We start from the raw sequence: 23436 nt of genomic DNA, 5'->3' as shown, positions 1-23436 counted from the left end.
CCTCTACTTGTCTTTGAATCAGTGTGGTCCATAAAGTATAGTAAGAATTTCCTCCCATGACCAAACTTGCAAATAGACCTGGCTTTTAGTGACAGATCAACTAATTTGCAGCATCATTATCCTGCAAACCTCAGAGCAGAAACCTAAATCTCTTCTCTAGGATTGGGTGAATATCTGCAGTCACCTATCCATACCTGGGCTAGTAACAAGATTTGATGGTTGCAGGATGCAGGGCTGCTCAAAAGCTGCCTTTACACTTTGTGCAGGGATACTTGTGAATACTAAGCTTTTATACCACATCTTTTCCTTCCCCCCCCCCATTTTTAGCTAGGTTAACCCTAATAAGCACAGCAGCTTTCATGGAGCTTGCAAATATATTTAGTTAATAATCCAGGGCTCCTGGAACACAAACCATAATTTTCACAGCCTGACAAGAAGTGACATCTGTTTAGATTCTCTGAGGATTCATTAAATGCATGTTGGAAAATGCAGTGTTAGGTAGGAGGAGGATATACAATCAGGAGCAAATACAATCAGAAGAAAATGTTTTTTATTATATTGTAACCTGTTTTCCTTTGTATCATTAGCCATGACTGAAAACTTCTTTCTCTAAACTAAGTTTAGGAAAGTCTTTTTAAGAAAAAACAAAACAAAAACAAATAACCATGCTGGTATTCTAAAGGGAAATATACAGAACTGTAGCCACCAACTGTTAGAATGGATGCCACACCTCCCCCCCCCCATTTGATTACACTTGCGGGTGAAGCCCTCCAGTTCATCTACACTTTAGGCAAATCTGGTAAGTGATGTATTGGGGTCCTGAGAAATTTCTAGCTAGGAAAATGTACCCCCTGCAAGTGAATGTTAAAGCTATGCTAGTTTTTTCTGAACGAGATCCACTTCTGCACTGAGGCTTGTGCACTACATTCGTGCCAGCTATCACAAGGCCCAAAGGAGATGATGAAGCAGAATCCAGCCGGCAAGGTCATGCACCGCCTGCGTGTTGCAGTCCCCCTTGGGCAGAGCGGGAATATGGTGGAGTCCTTCCTACCCAGGAGCGTTAATGCCGCATGAGTTTTCCAGGGTCAGAACCGCTCTTGCCCTGATCCTAGATCACTTGTCGGCTGCAACGATGCTGCAGCCTGGGAGCGAGCATCCTTGCCCGGCTCCTGCGGCTCCCTACTGCCAGCGAGTCCTGAGTGCTTCAACTCCAGCCCACACCTCGAGCCCAGCTGGGCCTAAGCACCGCCCCTTGCCCCCTCCTCCCCCCGCTGCCGGGCACCGAGCGCTGCCGCGGCTGCAGTTCACACTTGTGTTGATCGCTTCCCAGGGCGCGGGGCCGTCGGAACCGGGCTGGCGCTGGGCAGGGACTTGAGGAAACTTGTGGGGGGAGGAGAGCGCGAGTCGCGGGGGGGGGGGGGGGCGAGGAGAGCGCGAGTCGCGGGGGGGGGGGGGGCGCTGCGGTCTCTCCCTGCTGCTGCTGCTGCTGCTGCTGCTGGGAGGAGGAAGGTTTGGGCTCCGCTGAGGTGGGGGAGAAGCAGCAGCCGCCGCCGCCAGAAAGGAAGAGGCAGGAGAGAGGCATTTGGAGCCCCCTAAAGTGCCCCCCGCCCCTGCACGGCAGGCGACATTTCCAGCTTCATGGGCAAAGTGTGGAAACAGCAGATGTACCCCCAGTACACCACCTACTACTACCCCCAGTATCTGCAGGCTAAGGTACGGTACTGCCGGGCCGGGCCGGGCCGCGCCGCGCTGCGCTGCCGCGGTACTTGCTGAACGCTGCTAACTCCAGCCCGAGGCCAGGAGGGGGCTGCGGCGGGGGGAGGGGATCGGGTTTCCCACGCAGACTCAGACAGGAAAGAGCCGGCAGCCCCTTCCTGCCTCTGCCGCCGCCGCTCCTGTCCCTCCAGCCCGGGTGAGGGGGAGCGGGGGCTGGGCTCGCTGCAGGCTGCACAGCTGCCTTCTCCTGCACCGCCCGCCCGGCCCGCGCTGTGCCTCCTCGCCCTCCGCCGCCCAGCTCTGCCTTTCCCCCCGCTGCTCGTCCAGCCCGCCCCGCGCTGTTCCCTCCGCCGCATCCTCCCCCTCCCAGGGGTCAGTGGCGCGTCTCCTCCTTCTGAGCCGTGTCCTCGATCCCCCCCCCCCGGTTAAATAGAGATCAGGGCCGCGAAGGGCATGTCTGTGCCCCCGTGGGGCTTTATGGGGCATCTCCTAGGATTTAGTGTCGCCTCCGTCTGCTGTTACACGTTCATTTTAAGCACCAAAAAAAAAAAAAAAACAACGGAGCCGAAGTTTAACGCCAAGCGCCCAGGGCGCTGCTCTCTGTTGTAGCTGCTTTGTGACTTTCAACGGGGAGGGAGGCTGTTTTCAGCTCAGCTGCTGGCTCTCAGCTGGAGATGTTTATTTCGGTTTTGTTTTTAAATAGTGTGTTTAAATGTAAAATAACCGCTAGGCTGGTTTCACCCACACATTGGTTCTCGTTGTCTGTTGGTTACACCTTCAAAAATCATTTTTCACAATTGCTGAACTGAACTGAATTTAAAGAAAGGGTCAAAATCAAACTTCTGCCTTTAATGTTGTGCCCCGTTAGGTGCTGATTGCAGATAAACGGTTGTTTAGTTGCTTTTTGTTAATTGGGTGGATTTGAAGTCTCTCTCCGCCCTTTTTTGGACTATGGTAAGGGCCGACAGTCCCACTGCTCTAGAAGCATCATGCTGCAAATTGGCAAATGCAGAGGTGGTTGCATCAGCTGTCTGGGACATTTAGCATAAGCCTCTTCAACCACCAATCTCACTTCTCACAGATCACAACAGGTCATGTCTGGATACAGTGTGTGAACTTTCTTGTGCAGGTTATAATCGGGCTTTTCTTGCTAACGAAAATATATCTGAATTTGTGGCACTTGCAGAACAATAATCTCTTAAATTGTAAACTTGATAAAATGTCTTGTTTGTTATACTCCCTATTTTAAAGTAAAACATGAATTATAGTATTTGGCTGAAAAATAAGTTTGGCAATCATGAGAGAGTTTAAAAGTCAACAATGATAAGGCATTGAAATGCATTTCATTGTAGACCAACACTGATAGGAATATTATGGTGAAAGCCATTTAAATGATATTGAATTACTAATTTTCTCTTAAATGTGTAATCCACATTTTCAAAGATACTGAAGTGAAGATTACTTTGTGTAAATAGTATTGTAGTTTAAAGAAATACTGTGGAATAATCAATGAACTACTTTTTAGATGCCATGTATGTTTAATGTATCTTTTAAAGATAATGTAGCATGGAGTGCCTAAAGGGCAGCCTGCTGTATCATTCAACACTCAGCTGGATGAATAATAAATAAATACTCTCAGGTGAAAAAAACACTTTTATACTGGAACATTCACCTTCGTGATTTTTATGTGCTATTAGTAAGTTAGAAACAAAGTACATAACATTTAATATAGATAATGCAATGCCACTTCAATTATTTACAGGCCAAAACCAAAAAACAAACAAAGAGGGAAACTGAAGAAAGATACCCTAATTGCTAGTGCAAGCTATTGTCGTTTATGATTCTAGAAATCCATGATCCTATGAAATATTTTTAAGGCCCATCTTCTAAAAGTGTGCTTCCTGTATAAAGTTTTTAATATTGATTTGTGTTGCCATCAATGACATCTTCAAAACATATCTTGCAGTCTTTGCTATAAAATTACTCAGACTGAAATCACATTACTCCTCATCTCTTTTTTTTTCAGCTGAGTAGAACCCACATTCATTTGACCCACATACATGAAATTACAGATTTGGTGATTAAATCCAAATTTCATGTGCTCGAGATGTCCTGAGTTAAAAAAAAGAAAATTGTGGTTCCTTACAACAAATAAAAAGGCAGATAACTGTATGCCTCAGTATTAAAGTATGCATAATTCAGCTGATGTAAGCCAGTTTCTCTTCATAAATCTGGTCTGAAAGTGTAGAAAAATTACTTTTAATTCATAAAATTCAGTTGCACTATTGTTTAGATCAGAAACAGACTATGTCACCTAATATGTTTACATTCTCTAGTAATTGAAGTAAAATGTCTGTGGTCTTAATTTAACAATGGTTGCAACTGTGCTGAACAGCGTTTGCTAAAGATGTAGCATGAGGGTGAGATATTACTCTGGTTAAAGGAATATACTCTCCTAAACCAGAGCTTTTTTGCTTCACATTTTGTCCTGATCTGAATAATAATGCAATAGACACTGATTAACAGATGAGCTGCAAATTTATAGCAGGAGATGGCTGGGACTGTTTTGAAGACTCATCTTTCCACAGAAAAGGTCAAAAAGTATTAATTAAAAATTGCAAAAAAAATTTAGTGGACCCGTAAAGTCAAATTTTCATATTGTAAAGGACTTTGCCTCAAAAATACATTATGCTATTAAAATGATCCACTGTATATTTTTACTAACATCTTCATGGCCCTATTAATGAAATATTCAAATTATTTCAGCAGTATACTCTGCTGAAATAGGGAGAAGGGAAATAGTTTGCTGTGATTCAATGACCCCTCCAGATCCAGATGCTGAACACAGTAAAATAGATTATTGAGGCCATGGACTCCAAAAAATGCATAGAATAAACAATGAAAGAGAGTGTCCTGGCTTTAGCATGTAAAATAAATACTTATGGCTATTTTAAAAAAGTTTGAAATTGTTCAAAATAGAAATTGAACAACACTCTATCCTCTGAGGAGCAGCAGTATACATACAATCCAATGAGTTATATGATTTGACATGTCTACTTAGTCTTTTGTACTGTGCAATAAATGTGTATTTATTTTGACAATTCTTGTATCACATTATGTGTGGTACCTCAGAGATGCAATTTTTGAAGCATCATTGTAGAGAACATCAACTCTTTGAAGTTTCTATATATCCCTGTGTGTGTTGCAATAAATGAAACTATTTGTTTTTCACATTTCAATTCATTTTTTTAATAAACTTTATTATGTAACTCTTAGGTTTCTAAGAAAGAGATTCTCAACTTTCAAATAAAAAAAAAATGCAGTGAGTGTCTGTATTGTGGTAGTGCCCAGAGGCTTCGGTAAAATCAAAGCCCTATTGTGATAGGTGCTGTTCAGAGACCATCCATAATGTTTTCTTATGTCAGTACATATCACAGCAATGGGAAAAATCCTGCTTACCTTACTCAAGTGAGAATTTTCATGGATACTGGTTTTATAATAAATATATATACACAATACATAGTTGTATGTAAAAGTACATTCTTGCTTTGTTTTCCCTTTGTTGAATATGAAGTGGGATTCAGGAAAATCTCAAAGGATTGTCTACCAACTGAATATCATAAACAGATAGACAGCTTTCCTTACATTCTAATTCTGTTGAGTGGTTTCCATTTTATAGTAGTGATTTGTTTATCTGTGCATGATGATGATAATTTCTTTGTGCTGTTTGACAATATTTCTTTAAAGATTTTATTAATCTTTATTTTTAATTTAGACAATAATTTTGTGGTGGTCTGTTTAGTTGCCAAACACTTTACAGTAATTAATGAACGCTATTTATATTATTATAGAATCATATTTCCTAAACGGTACAGTACTAAGATACAACCTTTCAGAAATGAAAGCTTGTATCTCCGAATGAAGTTTTGTTGTAATATTTTGTAGCATGCTTCAACTGTGTAATTTGATATCAGCAAAATTTAATGTAGCAACTATGAAAGGAACTAATATTTATAGAACTTGATGGTGCAGGTTTTATACCTGTGAAGTATTACTCTAACTTTAGAGGTAGTAGCAAAGATTGTAAATTGATGCAGAAAGCAGATACATTTCATTAGGTAAAATAATTTTTTTTACAGGCAGATAGCCAAACTTAAAAGGGGAAATTTGAAATTTTACACAAGCCTACAGTGGTGATGAAAGAGCGAATAGAGAATTTATTGAAATGAATGTTTACATTGCTATTAAAGCAGATATGAAATTGTCTTATGAAGTGACAAAGGACAGTCCTCACTATAGAATTTTATGTGTCAAACTAAGCAACACACTGCTGTAGAAGTGTCTAATGCAGCATTGTATCTTGCTAGTACAAACATCTTTGCTACTTTATTCAGAGAGCTCTATACTCCACATAAGTCTGTCATCCTTCTAAATGCACCATAAGACGGGCTGAAAGTAAGATAAGACTTACCGGTACAGGGACCTGGTGGGGTTGGGGGGTCAGCTTCCCGCAGCCAGCCCTTCCATGCTGCCTGGTGCCGCTTTTAAATTGCCAGGCTCTGGGGCAGCTGCCCCTTTTGTCCTCCCTCTCTCCCCCTTCCTCCCTTCTTTGACCCTGGGGAGGGGGGCAAAAGGGGCAGTGATGTTAAAGTGCTGCAGGGGCAGCACTTTAACGTCAGCTGTGTATGGGCCGGTACTGGCGACCACTTCTAACCGGTACGCCGTACTGGCCTGCTTTCACCTCTGCTGTAAGAACTGCTAAAAAGTTTGTAATGGCGTTTGATCTTATTCCTTAACTATACAATGGAGACATTTAAAGATAAATGAAGAGATTTTTCAAAATTGTGGTGATATGACCACAGTCATGGTTTTAATCAAAACTGAATCCCATTATTCTCTAAAAAGTTTAAGTTCAGATAACTTTAACTTTTGTTCTGTGCCCATTAATGTATTCACCACATTTCACTACAATGAATTATTCCTAATTCTAGTTAATTAGTCAGGCTTATTCTACATGTATTATGATTATGTGTAATATCTCTACATACTAAATTTGTTCTGGCAAGTTAAATATTACAAGAATCTACAGAACTAGCTGTCTGTAGCCAGAGTAGTTTGTAAGATTTGATAGTCCTCTGTCACACTGTGTGTATCAGCATTTTAAAACTTATTTTCATTTTTAATACTCTACGCAGGAATAATCAACACAGGGAGTAGAAATACCATGAGTTTTAATTTGTGAAATTTTCATGCCATTCTTCCACAGAAGATAAAACTTCCCTCCACTGTTTCTTATGGGAGAAGCTTGGACATTCCTTTCTTTAACCTCTGGATTTCTCTTGAACGAAGAATCCACTGGAAGCCAGGGGCATCTCAGGCAGGCACATTACTTCTGTGCTCTTCCTGGTCCTGTTGGCTGCATTGGCTTTTGGACAGCATGCTCTGGCAAGGGCTGTGATTTTTTCATCTCCCACAAATATAGCTGCCCAAAGAATCCCTTCAAGGAGGTTCCAAATTATGGAAGAGGAAGAAGTCTAAGTTACTACAGACTCCATTTGTGTTTGGAGGGGGAAGAATCCAACAGAGCCATGACAGCTAACCTACCTCCTCACAGAGACTTATGCAGGGGGCAGAAGAAACATTCTGCAGAGGTGGCACTCTCTTTTTCCCAGCTTCCCAGGCCTATGTCTGCAGGTTCAGGCTTCCCTCCACATGAAAAATGACCCTGTTATTGAACCACTACCCCCTCATATATCCATTTTTTAAAGAAAATATAAGGATAGATTTGTATTTGGTTTTTCAAACTAAAACATTTAGAGAAGGCAGCCTCTACTCTTGTCCCAGTTAAGTCTCCTTTTAGCTTTATGGCTTGTTTTGGTAGCTGACTATTAACAAGGAGTTGGAATAAAGCTGTGAGGCTAGTGCAGAAGTATAATGATAAATTGAGCGACTTCTTTCCAGTATGTATGAAAATGAAGGCCTGAGTCATCCCAGGCATAAGATAGATTTGACACTGTTTATAGGACTAATTTAACAACTACAAACCAAATCCTGGTCCCTCTATGTGAATCAGCTTTTCAATAGGCTTAAATGGGACCACGATTTGGTGCTAGCAGTCTTATGGGAAGGATGCGCCATTAAGCAGCAATGAGAAGCAGATGTACCCATTTGCAAAGCTTTGAAAAATTTACCCAATGCCTGCTCACCAAGGCTCAGCCTATTCACCAAGCTCAAAGACACTTGTGCCCCTAGCCTTAACCCTCTGGGGCCAGGCTTCTGGCTCCAGTTATGCCCCTTCTGCCCCATCTCACAGTTTGTTTACATTGACTGTCCACAGGCACGGCCGCCCGCAGCTCCCAGTGGCCATGGTTTGCCATTTTCAGCCAATTGGAGCTGTGGGAAGTGGGTTGCCCACCACTGATATAGACCATCCCTGATAGGTGTTTGGGTAACCTGTGCTTAAAAACCTCCAATAATGGAGATTCTACAACCTCCCTACGTAATTTGTTCCACTGCTTAATTACCCTGACAGGAAGTTTTTCCTAATGTCCAACCTAAATCTCCCTTGTTGCACAATACTTGCACAGTGGTTGGGCCCCTGCTGATTCTCCTGCTTCAGAGGTGGTGCTGTCTGAGTATGGGTGTGGCAGCACACCTAGGGCATCCTACTCCTCAGGACAACGGTGGGTAACCCTGTCAATCACCCTAACTGCAGCAGCAGGAGCTGAGACATCCTAACTTCTCTAGCAGTGATGACAGCCAGACTTGTCTCTGCAGATTCAGGAAGACAGCACTGCATTGGTTATCATAACACCCACAAGGCCTAGAAACTCTTTTATTTATGTATTTATTTATTTTATTTTAAGGAAAGCTTAAATTCAGTGGAAGTTGATGGCTATCACTCAGGAAAGATCCCTTCTTACCCAAAGTGGAATTTCATCCCCTGCTCTTTGCCTTCTAGAATAGGAAAGGTCAATAACAATCTTTCAAACGTAATTTATATTTATATTTTTGGTGCTGGTCCAGCAAGTGGTCAGCACATCTTAGGATCAGGCCCTTAAATTGTTTCTCAAAACTACTGGGAACTTAAGCATACTTAAAAAAGAGAGGTTTCAGAGTAGCAGCTGTGTTAGTCTGTATTCACAAAAAGAAAAGGAGTACTTGTGGCACCTTAGAGACTAACAAATTTATTTGAGCATAAGCTTTTGTGAGCTACAGTTCACTTCGTCGGATGCAGTCAGTGGAAATGAAGTGATGAAGTGAGCTGTAGCTCACGAAAGCTTATGCTCAAATAAATGTGTTAATCTCTAAGGTGCCACAAGTACTCCTTTTTTAAAAAAGAGAGAAAAGGAAATACAATTTTTTCAAAGGGTTTACATAATAAACAGGGTTTTCATAGTTTTCAAGCTTGCCATGGCAGAGAGCATAAAAATTACTACAATATTGACTTGACTTTATAATAGTATTATGTTAAATCATATTTCCATAAGAACTGTAAAAAATGGATTAGTGGCAGTCTTAGACTCCATATCTAACTAATCAAATAGTGTCAAATCCATATCTGCTCCTCTGTCTTCTGATTTTTAGCTGAAAAAACATTCTTTACTGCTTTCACAGTCATGAAGATATAAGACTGTCTACCTCCACCAATGTGGATGGGATAGAAAACTATGATTTGATGCACATTTTCCCTCTTAGCAGAAACAAAGTGAGTCTTTCCTTTTAATAACTAGGGTGTATATGTATGGTAGAATTTTGGAATAATGTACTAATTGTTGTAGCAGGTTTGCAAATCATATTACAGAATAATATATGATCAACAGGAATCATCATTATATCAGCACAACATATGGTATGGTTATAATTTAGGGCTCTGTCTGTCTTCACCTACCTTTGAGAGTTTCCTGGATGAAATCAGTGTAGCAGAGATCTCCAATTCAGGCAGTTGTAACAACAGAATTAACCATTTCCCCCCCAAAATAGGAAGATTGGAGAATAAATTCCCCTTGGAAAACTGGTAATTTTTCAAAACCTAATCTAGAATTTCTGTTTCATTTCACCAATGTATAGAAAACAATCTCTTATTAGACCAATAACGTGTGGAGTGAAACGATACATTTTAGAATGTTAGTTCTCTGCTCCACTCCAGCAAAATGTTCAGAAAATCCCTCAACTGTAATCTTGACAACTTCCATTGATTCTTTTAAATTACCCAGTCATTTGTGAATAGTGTCTGGGCTTTTAGATATCCACAAATCCAGATTCTGAAGCCACTGACTCTGCTTATGATAGGAGACCACCATCTTTGCTGCCTGTCTTCTGCAATTAAAAACTTCTTTTCCTGGGCCAGTGGGTTTTTATTTTTTCATAAGTCTGACATGATAGCAACTACATGTCACTAAGCACAGTAAGAGGAACTATACCCCGTCTGATAAAATTGCTTTCAACATGTTTCAAGAATTGAATTTATTTTTATTTTTATTTTTGGAACAATATTTAAATACTGAGCCTGACTACAGAATCCTTATGCACACTGGTGGGCACTTACCTTTGACTTCAGTGTGATTGTGTGTGTGAGCAGAGAATACACTATTTGGCCCTGTGTGTTGCATGCTATCATGTAAAGAAAAGGAGTACTTGTGGCACCTTAGAGACTAACAAATTTATTAGAGCATAAGCTTTCGTGAGCTACAGCTCACTTCATCTCACGAAAGCTTATGCTCTAATAAATTTGTTAGTCTCTAAGGTGCCACAAGTACTCCTTTTCTTTTTGTGAATACAGACTAACACGGCTGCTACTCTGAAACATGCTATCATGTATTATTTTAGCCAGGTAAGTACTGTGGAATTATATAGAATCATGTTATACAATCCATGGCTACACAATCTAACTTTACAAGATTAGGGTACATTCTACCTGGATTTGAAGTAGAAGGGATTATTCTCTGAAAGTCATTGGGGGATAAAGGATTTTATACCTGGTAAGACACTGTCAGTGTAAGAAACAGGGTAGTCTTATCTGTTCAGTCATGGGAACATGAGAAAATGAGCTCCATGGTTCAAAGTTTAAGATTGATGTCTGTACAGTACCATTTTCTACTGAAAGATATGTGTCCCCAATTCAGTGTTTTTGGAATAATCTCACAGACATCTTTTGATGATGAATTTGAGTGTAAATAAAGTGCCCTGCATGTGGTAAAAAATGAAAGAACAAACAGACTAACATGACTTTGTTTAAGGGGTTGGCCTCTATTTCCCTTGTTACTGAGGAGTTGGAGTTAGCCTCTTTCTCCCCATCTAGTGAAGGATGCTTTCATATGAGAAATTCATGAAATAGATGTGCCAGTCTAGTTAGGTTTCATGGTACTCTTTTCTCTACGGGAGGTTTGAAATGCGAATAGAGAAAATAGACAGTATGGAAGCAGCGTTTCCTGAACTTGGAGAACAGATGAAGTAAGATGGCTTTCTTAATCCTGAAGACTAAAATCATAATAAACAACTGTTAGAGGCCCAAGAAACCTGGTGAGCTGCACAGGAATGGGCAGAGGTAATATGGGTCCCCTTGAGAGCATCAGTGTAGAGGCCTTTGTACTTTTTGCAAGATTGTGAAAATAACACCAACTTTAAGTCCTGTTTTCTCTGATGGGGAAGTGGGGTTAGGGTTGCTTTAGGAAATGGGGTTAGGGGCTGGTGTCTAGGGCCAGGACAGGAATAGTCATCAGTTGGAGGTGCCCCCTGATCTGAGAAGCTTCATGGTAGACAATCCCAGCTCAATTAAGTTTGGATACAACAGGAATCTGCATGACTGAGATGCAGTGACAGAGGCCTGTGTTCAGAAGAGATTGAAATCAATATGGTATCAAGAACACTGTGGCTTCTGTTTTAATAGAGGCTAAACAAATTCACAAGCAGGTAACAGACAGAAATATAATTTTAGGTTAATTGGATATAAACTGGTGAAATACTCTTTTCTGTATTTCTTCCTATGGACTTGTCTGGCCATTATACCTGTATTAATGGTGACATGATTAGTTACCAAAGATTACTGTTTAGTTTTAACAGGGCCCTTTAATCTATTTTTAGTGAAATTATTATGCTATATTGCATGCAAAGTAGTCTTTTGAAAATAATTTTTGGCCAGGCCTGAGCGTGTGACAAAAATAAAAATCTATTCAAAGTCATCCACCACCTACATTCTGCTGCAGCATAGTCTATCTATCTGTAGGACTACAAGGCTATGTTTGTCTACGTGCAAAGTTGCAGCAGTTTAACTAAAAGTGTGATTTATAATGGAGTTAATTAAACTGATGCAACAAGCTGTGTGGACACTCTTAAACTGATATAAACTTGGCTAATATCACATTATCTTATGCTGATTAGGTTTAAGCTAAATTGAAATAAGCCGCTCTTAAAGTGAAATAAATGTCCGTACAGGGTTTTGCATTGGTATAAAGAAATTTGGCTTAAAAACTGGTTTAAGTGAAATCAGTGCAGCTTCAAGGCCTACTTCAGAAAAAGGGAGAAATACAGAATCAGTTACAAACATATCAAAAGCATTATACCTAGGGTAGGAACATACAACCGTATTTTGCGCTCTTTCCTCATACACAAATCCTACTGATGTCAATGAGACTTGAATGAACTGAATGCAAAAACCTGGTCCTCTGAAAAAGATTTGGAGATTGCAGTGGATAATCTACTGAACATGAGTTCCCAGTGGGACACAGTGGCTAAAAGAGCTAATGTGAATCTTGGTTGCCTAAACAGGGAGTAGGAGTAGAGTGGTTATTTTACTTCTATATTTGGCTCTGGTGTGACCGCTACTAGAATATTGCGTGTAGTTCTGGTGTCCACAACTGAGGAAGGATGTTGATAAATTGGAGAGGGTTCAGAGAAGAGCCAAGATAAGAATGATTACAATTTCAGAAAAGATGTCCTAAAGTGATAGATTTAAAGAGCTCAATTTGTTTAGCTTAACAAAGAGAAAGGGGTGGTGATTACAGTCTGTAAGTACCTACATGGGAAACAAATATTTGATAATGGGATCTTCAATCTAGCAGACAAAGGTATAACATGATCCAATGACAGGAAATTTAAGATAGACAAATTTGGACTGGAAATAAGGTATATATTTTAAAATGTGAGCATAATTAACCATTTGAACAATTTACCCAGTGTCATGGTGGATTCTCCATTACTGTCAGTTTTTAAGTCAAGATTGGATGTTTTTCTAAAAGCTATACTCTAGGAATTATTTTGGGGGAGTTCTAGGGCCTGTGTTATAAGGGAGGTCAGACTAGATGATCACAATGGTGTGGAATCTGTGCCAAGCCAGAGTAAATGGCCTTTGCTGTTGGGATTTCCATGGAGTTGAGAACAGAATTCCCCTGTACCTCAGGCTGTGTAGCACCAGCCCAATCGCTATAACAACCCATGGGCTGTAATAGCATCCTTGGCTCCTTCCTTTCCTTAGTGTGGAATATTTTGTTGAGTTGCATGTGAAGTGTTTTGGATTCTCACAGTTATGGCCCCACTGGCCACTTTCCCTCTCTACTCCTGGCCTGTTGCATGCTGCTGCCTCTCTGGTGAGAGTCTCCTGTCCGACAGAACCATGGGGTTTACTTGGCTGGGATTAGGGCTTCCCACATCCATGAGAGTGAGGAGGCATGATCTGACCCTGAAAGAAGGAAGAATATAGCTCTTAAGTTGCCAACATCTATTGAGTGAAGTTGTGTGTATGTAACTGAGAGCAGTATTTAGCCCACCACATGCTATTAAACATTTTAAGTTCTTTGTTTAGGTATCTGAGCATTAAATGGTACAAACCATACCAACCACAGTAGAGTTATTGTTTCAGTATTTGTGACTGAAGGGTGTTGAGGAAAATGGAACAAGCTGCCTTAATACATGCTGTGAGATTTTAAAAAATAGATACAATATTTCAGCTCTAAAGCCATCAAACATGACCTACAAAGAAATAAATCAAATGAATGAGAATGGGACTTTTGGAGGCCTTGCAGCAAAATGTCACATCTAATTTTCCATTTTCAGCATACTGTAATGATATTTTATTTCAATCAGGGTGGTAGTGGAGGAGGTTAGTACTTCAAATTATCAGCAGCTGCAGAGTTAAAACAAGGCTATTAGTGACTCATTTGGAAAAGCACTGGCTAAAACATTCTGTTTCTAAGAAAAAGCATTTAAGAAGGGGCATATGACATAAACTTCGAATTTCATGAATAATGTCTGTGACCTTCTGGTTTCCACTTGCTAGCAGTAGTGATTAATGACAAAAAGGCTTTTGATAAATGCAGAAGATTAGAGGAAAAAAATTGATTGCATGGGAGCATTTGTTGGGGGACATCTCTGTTAACAGGATCAGAGACTCTAATGTGCCTCATACAAGGTAGGTCTAATATCAGTATCATTGTTTTGAAGAGAGAGGATCTGAAGGTTTGTTGCCTTTCCTCCTTCTGTGTTTCATCACTGTGAACTCTTGGCATGGTGTGCAGAATAAAGACATAAAAGGGATTCCCTTTTCTAGTGTATACAGTCTACAAATATGCAGATGGAATTTTACTAATGATTTCAGACTCCATTCCTTATCCTCTTTGGGCCAATATCTGGGGCAAACTGTTTAAAATGTGAGTTTCTTCTGCTGGCACAACACTACTGTGTTACAGTAAATAAATTACGGTTGAGACAGCAATTTCATTATGAGTTTGTTTTCAGGCACTTATAAAAGTAGAAAAACCACCCCTTTAGGTAGACATTTCCCATTCTTGTTCTTGTACCAAAGGTGAATTTGTTAGGAAAGTTTGGTAAAGTTGTACAAAATTATATACATGCACAAGCAAAACAGCTGACGGGGGCTAGAACCATAACTTTGGATTTCCTAATTTTGACTTTAAATGATCAACAATAACGTTACATTTACAGTTTTTACACTCACTACTACATGTGGTCCTTAATTCCTTTTGCAAGCAATGTGAGTTCTTTGTGTGCCATGGCCCTGAATTATGGCCATCTCATTTAAATGAATGATTTGATATGGTGTGCTTGTGAATTTATTATTTATAAAAGATGCTGGATTGTGATCTGTGAAGTCCTTTGTGGGTAACATGGTCAGACACATGGTAACTTTTTCTACACTGTCTCACCCATGTGCTCAATCTCTAATCTAGAGGGATACCTCTTGGTTATAAAAATAGGTCATTTTCCAAGTTCATTCAAATCTTGGTCTTTCTACTGAGACTAGTATCCAATATCTCATTTATTTTGTAATTCCTTACCACAGAATCCACCCCCTGCTGTAGAATATTGTGCCAGAATCTAAGCTTTCGGTTTTTCAAAATAAATTAAATTTAGTATCAAAATACATTTCAGATGTATTTTATTAAAACTTCCATTTTTAATTTACATAAGGTTGTTGCAGAATTTCCAGGCTGCACCAGATGACCGTTTATGCCAATCCAGGGATTTTAAATCAGAATGTAGGTGCAACTTGCTGTGGAGCACATGGGGCCTTGCTGATATCAAGGGTGCTAAATAGTGCCTCTTGTCCTGATTATTTCTGTCATGTATATAGCTGCCAGTGTCTGTGCAGCTCCATATGTGACATTTCTTGTGACATGGCAGAGGTAGGACATGAAGCTATGGAAAATTGGACAGCTATGGCTGAAGTATGTGCTGGAGGGTGTCTGGGAGTGAGAAGCTGGGGTAGCTGCTGGGGATGATGGTGTTGACAACTTTTGTGATTTTAAAGTGAGGCTTGTGATCAGTATTTTTAAGAGTAGCATAGGCAAGAGAGAAGAGGAAAGAAATGGAGGAAGGCTCCAAAAAGGTGCATGACAGAATTAGCCCAGCCTCCATTACACACGTTCTCCTTTGGTGGCAGGTAAAACCATAGGCAGCTTCTTGAAAGCCACCTTCCATCCCTACTTGCTCTGGCAGTGGCTTCTTGCATCTAGTCACAGGAGTAGCTTGCATTTACAGGGCTGCAGGCTCAGGGATGAGCCTGCTAGCTCACATTTCTCTGCTCCCTTGGTATTCAGTTCATCGGGGCAGTTCATTAAGTGGTCCCATAAAGCTAAGAGTGGCCAGTCCTCGGCCTTATGTTGTCTTTTGAGATGGGAAAGGGGTGAGGGGAGAAAGGGAGAGAGCACAAAGCAGGAGAAAGGATATGAATAAAAGAGGAAAATAAATATAAAAGAGGAAAATTGCTAGGGAAAAAAAGACAAGGGGAAAGAGTAGGGCAGAAAAGTGAAGGAGAGAGAAAATGCACAGAATAAAGGAGAGGATATCTGTTTGGAGATACCTATAGCTGCCAGGCCAGCCAAGGGGAGTTCCAGTTCCAATACAGAGAGGTTGGAAGCAGTGTTCTGTAGGAGCTTATGTTCTAGTCTCTAATAAAGTTCAGTCAGAGCGAAAGGCGTGATTTTTCCAAAAGAGCTGAGATTTGCCTGGGCTGTTTGGTTTAGCTGGTGGGCAGGACTGCTGTGTGGGTTGTTCTGATAGTTTTGTCAGAGTGGATAAGGTGCTTTGGAGGGAGGATGTGGGGGTTTATATTGGTGGTTTCTTCAGGGCTGAACTGCTCCAGCCATGCTGTGAGAAATTATCTATGCCATGGAGTTGTGTGACTTGGGTAATTCCTTGCTTGGAATTGAAGGTTGCTATTTCTATTCATTTCCTGTAGTTCATTGCCAGGATTTTTCCATTTGTGTCTAGTGCCTGAGAATGGGGTGAATGTCAGGGACTTCCTGACGGAAGGAAGAGGAGAGGCTATAAAAAAAGTTTCTGAACAAATGAAGTTTCCAAAAACTCTCAAAGTCACCCCCTTCCTCCCTTTTAAATACATACTTAGTTGAATTTTTGAAAATACAAAACTATCACAATGTCCCTGGGCATATGTACAAACCCAAATAAAAGAAAAAATTAATACAGCAAAAACTAAACAAAATACACACCCATCTACCAGTCAGACTGTTAACATACCTCCTAAGTCACAAATGAGTAAACAGGTGAGCAGTGAAACAAGCATCTATCACAGCATGTATATTTCTAGAACAGGATGTATATTAAATATTGCAATTAAGTATATTGTATATTAAGTATTGCAATTCAAAATGTGCAGCATATCAGCCAAAATATCAGTGATAAGCTTTGTATTTTCATGTCCTCAAACTGTGTGCACATAGGTATGTGTTTTCTTATATGAAAGTTTATATAATTTATAGTTACACACCTCTCCTATTTGTACAATGCCAAAATATTTATTTGTCTGTCTTATGTAATCAATGTGAATTCAGCAGGCATGTGCCAGAGCATGTTATGCTGGTTATATGTCAATATCCAAGGAAATTCACAAGAAGTTTGCTTGAAGGGAAAAAAAAGCCATCAATTGGATGGGTGGATCTGTTACTTGGAGTAGAAGCAATATCCCAGTTTCTTCCAGTGAGTGGATAGAAGAGCTGAATTCTTAGCTTAAAGGCTCTCGGGGCCTCTCCTTCTGCCCTTCCACCCCCATGAACATGATACAGTTCTGCGGTGATCTAGAATCCTACTTTTGATGCCTCTGACTCAAGGAATATTTCCAACACACTGAACAGCACACTAATCCACAGAAACCTTCCTACCAACACTACAAAAAGGAGAATTCTGCATGGACTCCTCCTGAAGGTCGAAACAACAGACTGGACTTCTACATAGAGTGCTTCCGCTGACGTGCACAGGCTGAAATTGTGGAAAAGCAGCATCACTTGCCCATAACCTCAGCCGTGTAGAACACAATGCCATCCACAGCCTCAGGAACAACTCTGACATCATAATAAAAATGGCTGACAAAGGAGGTGCTGTCGTCATCATGAATCAGTCGGAATATGAACGAGAGGCTGCTAGGCAGCTCTCTAATACCACATTCTACAGGCCACTACCCTTTGGTTCCCACTGAGGGTTACCAAAAGAAACTAAATCATTTGCTCAAACTCCCTGAAAAAGCACAGGAACAAATCTGCACAGACACACCCCTAGAACCACGACCAGGGGTATTCTGTCTGCTACCCAAGATCCATAAACCTGGAAATCCTGGATGCCCCATCATCTCAGGCATTGGCACCCTCGCAGCAGGATTGTCTGGCTATGTACATTCTCTCCTTAGGCCCTACGCTACCAGCACTCCTAGCTGTCTTCGAGACACCACTGACTTCCTGAGGAAACTACAATCCATTGGTGATCTTCCAGAAAACACTCCCCTGGCCACTATGGATGTAGAAGTCCTCTCTACCATAATTGCACACACAGATGGACTACAAGCCATCAGGAACAGTATCCCTGATAATGTCACGGCAAATGTGGTGGCTGAACTTTGTGACTTTGTTCTCACCCACAACTATTTCACATTTGGGGATAATGTATACCTTCAAGTCAGCAGCACTGCTATGGGTACCCGCATGGCCCCAGAGTATGCCAACATTTTTATGGCTTCCTCAGCTTTCGTCCCCTAATGCCCCTGCTCTACTTGTGCTACACTGATGACATCTTCATCATCTGGACCCATGGAAAAGAAGCCCTTGAGGAATTCCACCATGAGTTCAACAATTTCCATCATACCATCAACCTCAGCCTGGACCAGTCCACACAAGAGATCCACTTCTTGGACACTACAGTGCTAATAAGCGATGGTCACATAAACACCACCCTATACCGGAAACCTACTGACCACTATACTTACCTACATGCCTCCAGTTTTCATCCAGACCATATCACATGATCCATTGTCTACCGCCAAGCTCTACGATACAACCACTTTTGCTCCAACCCCTCAGACAGAGACAAACGTCTACAAGATCTCTATCAAGCGTTCTTACAACTACAGTACCCACCTGCTGAAGTGAAGAAACAGATTGACAGAGCCAGAAGAGTACCCAGAAGTCACCTACTGCAGGATAGGCCCAACAAAGAAAGTAACAGAACGCCACTACCCGTCACCTTCAACCCCCAACTTAAACCTCTCCAGCGCATGATCAAGGATCTACAACCTATCCTGAAGGACGATCCCTCACTCTCACAGATCTTGGGAGACAGGCCAGTACTTGCTTACAGACAGCCCCACAACCTGAAGCAAATACTCACCAGCAACCACACACCACGCAACAAAAACACTAACCCAGGAACCTATCCTTGCAACAAAGCCCGTTGCCAACTCTGTGCACATATCTATTCAAGGGACACCATCATAGGACCTAACCACATCAGCCACACCATAAGAGGCTCGTTCACCTGCACATCTACCAATGTGACATATGCCATCATGTGCCAACAATGCCCCTCTGCCATGTACATTGGCCAAACCGGACAATCTCTACGCAAAAGAATAAATGGACACAGATCAGACATCGACTGGTTTTTGAATGCTATAATTCTTGGAGAACATTTCAACCTCCCTGGTCACTCAATTTCAGACCTAAAAGTCACAATTCTCCAACAAAAAAACCTTCAAAAACAGACTCCAACGAGAAACTTCCAAATTGGAATTAATTTGGAAACTGGACACCATTAAATTAGGCTTGAATAAAGACTGGGAGTGGATGGGTCATTACACAAAGTAAAAACTATTTTCCCCATGCTAATTTTTCCTCCCTACTGTTACTTACACCTTTTTGTCAACTGTTTGAAATGGGCCATCCTGATTATCACTACGAAAGATTTTTTTCCCCCTGCTGATGATTGCCCACCTTAATTGATTGATCTTGTTACAGTTGGTATGGCAACACCCATTTTTCATGGTGTGTGTGTGTGTGTGTGTGTATCTTTCTACTGTATTTTCCACTGCATGCATCCGATGAAGTGGGTTTTAGCCCACGAAAGCTTATGCCAAATAAATTTGTTAGTCTCTAAAGTGCCACAAGTACTCCTCCTTTTTTTTTCTTTTTTTTTTCTTTCTTTTGTAAAGAATCAGTTATCCCTTCTATGGAGTGAATAGCAGATCCAGCTGAAGATTTGGACTTCTGAGTGCACCATAGGATAGCATCTTAGCATCTCATGACTAATAATTAAAATTACTATTTTAATGCCTGATTTTTTGAATTGTTGAGTGCTCTCAGCTCCCATTGTAGCCTATTGTGGGGGAGGTTGTCACTAAGAGGTCACAAGAAAAGGACAAGAAAAACTCGCCTTTTTCTCATGGTGGTTTGCCACAGGGGACCATCATGACCCAAAAAGTGGATGCTGCTTTTTGGGAAAGAGGATAGATGTGGGATGCAGTGATTCAGTGCATCCCTTCAGTAGCCTCTGACAGCAAGTGTCTTATGAGTCCTGGCACATATTGTAAAGTATCCTTCCCTCTTACCTGTCAGAAAACCCTGAGGGTAAGTGTTGGTGATAACATCACCTATTCTCCTGCTAATTTCCCTCAGATCTAGTATCTATTTCTAGTATAGATTGCAGAGTTCTAATAGTTTTTGATATTTTTGGTTTTAAATCTCCCACAGTGCTGTTGATGCTGCTGATTGAAAATATGACAATGAATTTTAAAAAATCTTCCATCTTCCTCAATAGCAGTAATCCTTTGAGGTTAGAATTTGATATCTAGTTCCTTTACTCTGACATCACTGACCCTTAGGTAATAGCCGTACTGCTGGTGTTTTGATGCCCCACTTCAGCAGCAGAAAACATTGATGAAAGACCAGAGATAGGAACTTTGTGCCTGCTACTTCTCCCATTCACTTTAGTGGGAGCAGCATTGGGCCCTAAAATGAATTATTGACATTGACGCAAACTAAGTCACAGTACTGGAGAGTAACTAAGGACCTCAAGGTGCAGTATATTGCTGCTAATAACACATAGGGCTTGTCTGGAATAGCTATTTCAGTAAATTGCCAAGAGTAGACAAGCCCTTTAGTTAGTCAGATAGAGTGGGCCAAATCCATCCCTCCTGTAACCTCCATTGACTACATTATTCTGTAGTTAATATTTTTTTCAATTTGTTTTTTGTTGTGTTGCTAAATCTGCTAATACAGTGGAAAGGTAAATAAATAACTCTACAATCAGTAAATATTCATTCACTCAAGTCACTGGGAACTTTGCCTGAGTAAAATCATTGGACCCCAAATTTTTCTTGGGAATACAAGTGAGATTTTTCACGCCCTTGTACTCTGCTTTTTTTGTAAGTTATATTCAAAAGCTATATAACTAATTTTTTAAATTGAAATTACAAATAAAAGTATAGTTTTATCATAAGAAACTCAGGCCTTATAATGAGATAGCAAACCCAGGAATAAGTTCCTTCATGTTACATACAAGTACAAATTTGAAGTTGTTAAATACATAATATACCACATACACAATGATCTTTTATGAGCTGTAATTATTAGAGCAGAAGACACATTCTGTGTGTTACATCCATGCAAACCCACAAAGTATAATGAGGTTGCATGAGAGTTCCAGAGAGTAGAATTTGACCTCAATATGAAGAAAGGACTCCATTTTGCTATGTGTCAAATTCTGTTTCAGATATACATGTGCAACTCTGACTTCAAATGGAATTGTTTTGCATCCAAAGGCAGAATTTGGCCTTCTTTTTGAAAGCATAAACTCTCTCCAATTACTACTTCATAAGGATGGAATGTATCCCATGACTGATATGTAGCTAAGAATTCATAATCAAATTATGCATTAGAAATAGTTGAAACAGATAATTCTTTTTGCAAAGAAATAGATCATTATGTAACTAATGTTTTTCAGTTCTTTCAAGAAGGGCCAAAAGTTTAAATCAGTTAACTGTAAACACAGGTTAGCAGTGGGGGAGGGGAGATATATTTGTGGCTTTTAAATGTATATGTGTTCATTTCCTGCTTATTCTACTTCTAGTATTTGTTTGATGAGAAATTAGAATTTTTTTTTCATGTAGTTGGTTTAGCCTTTTTGTTTTTTAGTCGGACTCTCCTGAGCATCCAAGTTTTTATTTTGTTGTTGATCAGGGAAGGTCTAAATTTGTGCTGTTAAGTAACGTATTTCCAAATGTACAGATAACTATTCCTGCAAGGAAGGAGAATTTGCCCCTAAATCCTCATTGGTATCTGCACAGAAGCATCTGCTAAAGCCTTATCAAGTGATATTTTCATATAAAAATAATCTATAACAGAAAAAAGTATGGCGTTAATTAACTTTGTTATCCATGTTCAGTGCCACTGAGATCAACAAGAATTGTATGAATTCTTCTTCTCAATGGGTTAGAAAGTGTATCAGAGCAGCACTTGGTGCACATGGGGAAATTGGAGCCATAGGTAGCTCTGTGCCCCCTTTACTTGCCTTCTGATCATGCAGGCTGCCACTGAATCAAGTCCTAGTATAAACTGGAGCTCTGGACTGCCAGAACACGTTGTTCTCCAACCCCTCCTTCTCTTGCCTTGACTCCTTCCAACCCCAGCCTATTTCAGAACACTTCCTATTCCATGCGGGGAGGTAGAAGGGGAATTCTCAGCTGCTGTCACTGGATCAGCACAAAGAATTTCGGAGGATCTGGCCCAGTAACTTTATTTGAAGAGAGAGACAAAATGTTGTAGGTTTTTTTTTTCTCAAATGGTAAACAGTATATTTGGAATTGGAATCAACAGCAAGGAAAATACTGTGGTTCTTCCTATATCTTCTCCTCATATATTTCAAATTAATAATTTTGTAACTGCCAAAGACTAAGCATGTGAAGAACTTTTTCTGCAAAGTAAACTCCAAACTAAAATATATTTTTCTATAATTTCTTTTGTGTCTAAATACATTTATAAAATATTGCTTCCTTTAAGCTATGGCAAATTGACAAGTTAAGTCCTTGTCCTGCCATCTGTTCAGTGTGAACAGATCCTCTGTGACCATACAGAACTTCCTTGGCTTCATTGGGTTGTTGTAGGTATAAGGGCTGTTCACGCTGAGTGCTGCTAAAGTCAGGGGGATTCTGTGCAGGGATGCACCTTTGTGGAATAGCTTGCAGGACTGGGGCCTAAGTGATTAGCTTGGCTCTTATATCAATTTTCACAATATTCAGCTCTTCTATGCATGATCTCCCAAACACTTAATCATGGGAACAGTGCTTGGAACTATTTCTGTGGCTAAAAACTAATCACGTGATTAAAGTTTTGTAGGTTTAGACCCGAAGTGCAATCTCTGTTTTACCTGCAACTCTATGGTGGCAGACTATTCCAGGAAGGTTTATCTGTGTCTGAGACTGAACGTTGTGTAGGTTGTTAGGTTGAGGGCAAGCTGGAGAAACGGAGAAATTCATTATTTTATTTTGTTGTAACACAGTAAGACAGCTAGTTATAAAGAGCACATCTTGCACTATGTAGCACAGAAAAGGGCTTCTGCAGCTGAGAAGACTGGCATTTTATACCAGTTCCAAATAGTTATTTCTTTGGAGAAATTTCACTGCCCTGCTGGGATTTTCTTTCCTTTATGCACTAAATACAGAAGCAATTATATAATGGAAACTTGGAATGTGTAAGTGAGGTCCTTTGGAAATAAGTGAACTTTCTTTTTATATAGAATTAAAGTTCAGGAATGTACTGTTCTTTGTCTTACAGTTCTCTGTCTACACACCCAGTCTGCAGTTTCTAATAACAATTCACCACTTAGGGATTGCACACATTCTTTTATTTCTTGCTGCAGATGTATATTTTTGTAGTCAGAAGATTCCTTTACATTGAGAAAAATAACTTCATAGTGATTATAGAT

General features: G+C 40.3%; 1 protein-coding gene across 5 annotated transcripts in view; it reads left to right on the top strand.

The window, feature by feature from the left end:
- Positions 1–1439: 1439 nt before the first annotated feature.
- The window catches only part of RBMS1 (RNA binding motif single stranded interacting protein 1), a 214057-nt gene continuing 192060 nt past the window's right edge, over positions 1440–23436 (top strand). For 4 of the 5 annotated variants that reach the window (XM_038421071.2, XM_043505176.1, XM_038421070.2 and 1 more), the window contains exon 1: positions 1441–1713. In XM_038421071.2, the coding sequence (XP_038276999.1) occupies positions 1639–1713 (75 nt within the window). In that variant the 5' untranslated portion in view covers positions 1441–1638. Of the gene's footprint in view, positions 1714–23436 lie in introns of all 5 variants that reach the window. The other variant, XR_006277964.1, reaches the window with a different exon arrangement.

Source organism: Dermochelys coriacea, chromosome 11, assembly GCF_009764565.3.
Source record: "Dermochelys coriacea isolate rDerCor1 chromosome 11, rDerCor1.pri.v4, whole genome shotgun sequence".
Classification (NCBI taxonomy): domain Eukaryota; kingdom Metazoa; phylum Chordata; order Testudines; family Dermochelyidae; genus Dermochelys; species Dermochelys coriacea.
The sequence above is the reverse complement of the archived record's forward strand: the minus strand, read 5'-3'. Positions and strand labels throughout refer to the sequence as shown.